Source organism: Geotrypetes seraphini, chromosome 2, assembly GCF_902459505.1.
Source record: "Geotrypetes seraphini chromosome 2, aGeoSer1.1, whole genome shotgun sequence".
In the NCBI taxonomy this organism is placed as follows: domain Eukaryota; kingdom Metazoa; phylum Chordata; class Amphibia; order Gymnophiona; family Dermophiidae; genus Geotrypetes; species Geotrypetes seraphini.
Genome location: NC_047085.1, coordinates 516,671,451 through 516,678,149, shown reverse-complemented (window position 1 = coordinate 516,678,149; position 6,699 = coordinate 516,671,451). Strand labels below are relative to the sequence as shown.

The 6,699-nt window shown below is 43.1% G+C and overlaps 1 protein-coding gene across 1 annotated transcript; it reads right to left on the bottom strand.

Moving 5' to 3' along the window:
- Positions 1 to 768: 768 nt before the first annotated feature.
- On the bottom strand, positions 769 to 2,476 carry LOC117355682 (gastrula zinc finger protein XlCGF49.1-like). Its single transcript, XM_033934597.1, has one exon. The coding sequence runs from the start codon at positions 2,436 to 2,438 to the stop codon at positions 1,668 to 1,670; it is 771 nt and encodes a 256-aa protein (XP_033790488.1). The 5' UTR covers positions 2,439 to 2,476; the 3' UTR covers positions 769 to 1,667.
- Between the last annotated feature and the right edge of the window lie 4,223 nt (positions 2,477 to 6,699).

Here is a 6,699-nt window from a genome sequence, read left to right as displayed (position 1 = left end):
CACTGCATGTTCGACTGGCGGGCCAAGAACAGTAGGGGATGGCTTCTTAGCCAGCTTACTTACAGGGTGCGACACCGATGATGAATCTTGCGGTGTCGATACCACCGGTGTCGACTTGGAGGAAGTTGCCGGAGTCGATGCCGGTGGAATCTCCATAGCGGCACCGAAAAGAATCCTCTGTTGAATTTGGCGATTCTTCAAAGTTCTCTTTTGAAGAGAACTACAGCGGGTGCACGTTTCAGCCCTATGGTCCAGACCCAAACACTGAAAGCACCACTTGTGCGGGTCGGATAAAGAAATAGGGCGTGCACACCGCTGACACTTTTTAAAACTCGGTGAAGGGGGCATGAAGGGAAAAACGGCCGTAGCAAAATCGAAGCCCGAGGCTTCGATGGTGCCAACAGGCCCCGCCGGGGCCGACCGAAAAAAGTAAAAAAAAATAGACTTTTTCACTTTTTTTTTTTTTTTAGGAAAGAAAAATAACGTGAGTAATACACGAAGAAAAATAATGCGCGAGCGGGAAGTCGATGAAAATAGAAAAAATTTTCCAACAGCCGTTGGAAACACGCGTCTTCTTAACTCCGCGGAAACTAAGAAACTGGGGACCGCGCGCCTTCGTCAGGCGGGAAGGCACTCGCGCATGTGCGGTGCGGGCCTAGCTAGAACTTTCTAAGTTCTTAGAGTGCAATCACTCTAAAATTGTCCGTACCGGGGCTCCGTCGGTGCCGTCACCCATCAGTCAAGAATATGCTGCCTGCTTGTCCTGGGATAAAACAGTCATATGCGTCTTTAAATAAAAAGCTTTTGAGGCCACCCTTGAATTTATCCAAATTCTGTTCAGACCTTAAATATGATGGTAACAAATTCCATATTGCAGGGGCTATTGTTGCAATAATAATTTTTAGGGATGGGACATAAAGAAGATGCTGTGATGCAGATCTTAATGTTCTCGGGGGATCATGTGGAATCAGGTATTTATGGTTAAAAGTGGGTTCCTTGGTTTTCATAGATTTGAAAGTGATTAAAGCAATTTTGTACGTGATATGGTGATGGATAAGTAGCCAGGGAGCACTTTTTAACAAGGGAGTAACGTGATCAAATGTATTTATTTTGGGGGGGATTATAATTTTTATGGCCGTATTTAAGATTAATTGTAAACGGCGGATGTCTTTTTGGCAGACTCCTTTGAGCAGAGAATTGCAGGAGTCAAGCTTGGAAATTATGAGAGTGTATTACAATATTAAGGGACCGAGAGTCAAGAATGTTGGCTATGGATTTAATCCCTCCAAAAACCCTGAATACTCTCACAAAGCCAAAGGCCATGAAAATAAGAATTCACTTCAATGATACAGGTAGTACAAAGTTGGGTATCCACACAGCCCATGTGGTAGGCCTGACTCTGGGACGTGTACGCTCTCAACAGGGTTCTACAGTGCCATTCCCGGAGCTCAGCATTATGTACTAGAACTGGGATAGGTTTAAGAGCTTGGAGCAAAAATTCCACCCCAAGCTCCCTCCCTAAATCCCACTGTCAAGCCTCCAAAATGGAGGAAAAATCCTGAGAAGACCCAAGGGCACCAAGCTGTTTATGAAAAAAGGAGACTGAGACCTGAGGCTCAGGATCTTTGAGTGAAGCTTTTATTATATTCACTACATGTATATGGACTTTACCCAGTATGAATACTTTTGTGTCTTTTTAGACTTGAAAGTCGAGTGAAGCTTTTATTACACTCAGAACATGTAAATGATTTGTATCCAGTGTGGATTATTTGGTGTCTTTTTAGATTGTAATATTGAGTGAAGCTTTTATTACACTCGGTACATTTAAATGGTTTGTCTCCCGTGTGATTCCTCTGACATTTTAGCTGTGAAACACAAGGGAAGCTTTTATTACACTCGGTACATTTAAATGTTTTGTCTCCCGTGTGGTTCCTCTGATGACATTTTAGCTGTGAAAGACAAGGGAAGCTTTTATTACACTCGGTACATTTAAATGGTTTTTCTCCCGTGTGGTTCCTCTGGTGAAGTTTTAGATGTGAAAGCTGAATGAAGCTTTTAGTACACTCAGTACAATTATATGGTTTGTCTCCCGTGTGGATCCTCTGGTGACTTTTTAGACGTGAAAGATGAATGAAGCTTTTAGCACACTCAGTACAATTATATAGTTTGTCTCCCGTGTGGATCCTCTGGTGACTTTTTAGACATGAAAGCTGAGTGAAGCTTTTATTACATTCAGTACATGTAAATGGTTTGTTCCCTGTGTGGATCATTTGGTGTCTTTCTAGACTTGAAACATAAGGGAAGCTTTTATTACACTCAGTACATTTAAATGGTTTGTACCCTGTGTGGATCCTCTGATGAGTCTTTAGATGTGAAGAGTGAGTGAAGCTTTTATTACACTCAGTACATGTAAATGGTTTGTTCCCTGTGTGGATCATTTGGTGTCTTTTTAGTCCTGATCTATCAGTGAAGCTTTTATTACACTCAATACATGTAAATGGTTTGTACCCTGTGTGGATTCTCTGATGACTTTTTAGATGTGAAACCTGAGTGAAGCTTTTATTACACTCAGTACATGTAAATGGTTTGTACCCTGTGTGGATCCTCTGATGAGTCTTTAGATGTGAAGAGTGAGTGAAGCTTTTATTACACTCAGTACATGTAAATGGTTTGTACCCTGTGTGGATCATTTGGTGGCTCTTTAGACTTGAAACATGAGTGAAGCTTTTATTACACTCAGTACATGTAAATGGTTTGTACCCTGTATGGATCATTTGGTGTCTTTTTAGTCCTGATCTATCAGTGAAACTTTTATTACACTCAGTACATGTAAATGGTTTATCTCCCTTGTGGCTCCTCTGGTGAATTCTTAGATATGAAAGCCGGGTGAATCTTTTATTACACTGACTACATGTATATGGTTTGTATCCAGTATGAAACATTTTGTGTCTTTTTAGATTTGAAAGTTGAGATAAGCATTTATTATGTTCAGTGGATGTAATTGGGTTTTCATTTTTATGATTCCTTTTGTGCTTTTGGAGTTCTGAGAACAAGGGGATGCTCTTATTACCTTTAGGACTAATAAAATTGATGCTCCTCGTAGATGCAAATTCTTTTTGGTGTTTTTTCCCCTTCTTCTTGCCATGGTGGAAGTCAGAAGCCACTTTATCACTATTATTAATTCGGACTGGTCTTTGGCCCTCTGGGATGCTACTGAGCTCCCTGTCATTTCTCTCACACTTAGTGACTCCATCCCTTGAGTCTCCTGCTGGGTTTCTCTGTTCCTTTGATTTCTGCTTAAAGTTCTCTGTGTGAATCCTCTTAGTTCCCTGGGAAATATTCTCACAGACATTTTCTGACTGTCTTTGGATTTCTTCTCTTTCTATGGAATGTTCTCCTTCTCTCTTCCTTTCTTGTGTGATCTCATGATCTGGTGGATATAAACAGAAGGTATTAATCATGTGTTAGAACAGTGTTTCTCAACTTCTTCAAGCCAAGTGCCCCTTAAGCCTAACAAATACCAACTGAGTACCCCCGCCCAAGCTCCACCCCAGACCCCACCCCCACAATACTAGTACTAATTCTAACGCAATTTCTTCCATCCATTTTTCATAAACTCACAACATAACCTTATTAATACATAATGGTAACCACAAAATTAAAGAAAATACAAAGCAATGCATAAACTTAAAAATGATAAGATGAAAGGTGGAGTCAACTTTCCGGATTTTTAAAAAATATCACCTGGCATTTATAATGCATCAGGGCGCTTTATGGATTCTTAATAAAACTATGTCTGATCCCCATTCGTGATTTTCTCTGGAGAAAAGTTTACCTGGTACCAACACTCTTGCCCTTAACCTTGACAATGTCTTCTCCTCCAAAACAACAATCTAATCGCATTCTTAACTCAATGAATGTTGTACTTCGATAGCGTAATGAAGATCAAATGGAAGGACACCTCTCGGATCTCTTTATGGAATAATGACACCTTTAAAATCCAAAACGCTACCTTGAACTGGTCTATGTGGCAAAAATGTGAGAGATGTGCTTTGCAAGACCTCCTTAATCATAATAGATGGCTGACTTTTGATGAAGTCCGTGATAAATATAGTTTACCAGCCAGCCAATATTTTAGATGGCTTCAATGAAAACATTGCGTTTGCGCATCGTATCCCGATCTTCAAAAATTAAAGTCCACACCTGATCTCCTTCTGCAAATGACTACTATTACCTCTCTCAAAGGTGTTGCTTCTAAATCAGGGGTCTCAAAGTCCCACCTTGAGGGCCGCAATCCAGTCGGATTTTCAGGATTTCCCCAATGAATATGCATGAGATCTATGTGCATGCACTGCTTTCAATGCATATTCATTGGGGAAATCCTGAAAACCCGACTGGATTGAAGCCCTCAAGGAGGGACTTTGAGATCCTTGATATAGAACATGTAAGAGACGTAACCTATACATCAGGGGTCCCCAAGGCCGAATCCAGTCAGGTTTTCAGGATTTCCCCAATGAATTTGCATGAGATCTATGTGCATGCACTGCTTTCAATGCATATTCATTGGGGAAATCCTGAAAACCCGACTGGATTGAAGCCCTCAAGGAGGGACTTTGAGATCCTTGATATAGAACATGTAAGAGACGTAACCTATACATCAGGGGTCCCCAAGGCCGAATCCAGTCAGGTTTTCAGGATTTCCCCAATGAATTTGCATGAGATCTATGTGCATGCACTGCTTTCAATGCATATTCATTGGGGAAATCCTGAAAACCCGACTGGATTCGGCCCTCAAGGAGGGACTCTCAGGTCCCTGCTCTAAATGGTACGCATTACTGCGACAGGCGTCTTCTGTGTCTATATCACAGCTCATGAGGGCTTGGCACCCTGACGTAGATATTTCTGCAGAAGATGAAGTTTGGCAGGAAGTGTGGACCAGAGTATTTAAGTCTAATCGAGCGGCTCCAGTACTTCAATCGATATATTTTCTTTTACATCGGTCTCACTGGACCCCACAGAAGCTTGCTAAATTCAATGCTGGTCCTGTGGGTAATCAGTGGGTACATTGCCTCATACCATATATCAATGCTCACACGTTATGGTGTACTGGGAGAAGGTTTGGAACACCATCTCTTCCATTTGAAAGATTCGCAGACCTTACATCTCAAAATGATTGTTCTTGAACAACAGAGCTTTACACATTCCCTCTCTGAACCAAATGCTTGTTTGCTCAACATTTTACTGTTTTTGGCTATTAAAAACATTTTGCATTGCTGGAAGGACTTATCCAAAGTGGAATTCATTGTATGGTGGAATACAGTCTGTTTAACTACCACATTTGAAAGTGTTATTGCGGGAAAACATCATTCCACTAGCTCATTCCTTAGAATATAAGAACATAAAGGTCTAAAGAAGTTCGATCACGTGACGCCATACTTCAAACAGCTACACTGGTTGCCGATGGAAGCTCGTGTAAAGTTTAAGTTCGCCTGCCTCTGTTTTAAAGTTTTCTACGGTCTAACCCCTAAATACATCACTGACCTATTCTCCTTCTCAGCCAACAAACACAAGAGAAGCTCCCACTCGCCCTTCGTTTCTCCCACGGTTAGAGGATGCAAATTAAAAAAACACCATGAGCATCTTCTCTCACATCAAGCAGCTCTATGGGGTAAAGACCTAGAACAACTCCTATTGCCCACCACTTATGAGGTATTCAGGAAACGCCTCAAAACTCACCTATTCCTGAAATACCTAGACAGCTGACCCACTTCCCTCCTTCCCCTCTCTTGCCCTTTCTCCCCATTGTTCCCACATCCCTTAAGTTAACTCAACTTGTACATCAACTCAACTTGTACCCCACTAATCTTCTGTAAACCGCATAGAACTTAACGGTATTGCGGTATATAAACTGTTATTATTATTATCATTATTATTATAAGAATTTGCCTCCGCTGGGTCAGACCAGAGGTCCATCCCGCCCAGCGGTCCACTCCCGCGGCGGCCCCTCAGGCCTATCACCTGTGCAGTGATCCCTGATAGAGAATGACACGGTGGCGGTTTACCCGCGGCCACCGCATTTTAGCCGCGGGTCACCCGCCGAAACGGGGAACGAAAACTAGCAGTCGCTGCGGTGACAGGGACAAGGCCATTCACCGCCCGTGGGGCGGTGAATGGTCTTGTCCCCGCAGTGAGGCATAAAGGATCGCGCGGTCCCCGCAGCACACACCCACCTGCCCAATCGATCCTAGTGTTTAGCCAGCTCTCTCCCTTCTCCTCACCTTAGTTTGTAGATTTTCTTTTTCGGCGACCCGCACGCTATCAGAGAGCCGCGCACCCGCTGCTGCTCAGTTTCGATCTTCTCCTCTAACGCAACCGGAAACAGGAAGTTGTAGCAGAGCAGAAGATTGAACACTGAGCAGCCGCGCATGCGCGGCTCTTTGGGAAAGCGTGCATGTCGCCGAAAAACAAAACCTACAAACTAAGGTGAGGAGAAGGGAGAGAGCTGGCTAAACAGTAGGATCCATTGGGCAGGTGGGTGGTGGCTGCGGGAACTGTGCGATCGTCGTGTTCCTGGCTCAAATTGGAAGGACGGAGTGAAAGGGAAAAGGATTCTGGGCCAAGGGGATGAAGACGGAAAGAAAAACCCACAGCAGGAAAGAAAGGGAAGGACAGGCAGGTGAGCCAGATGCTAGAAGCAAG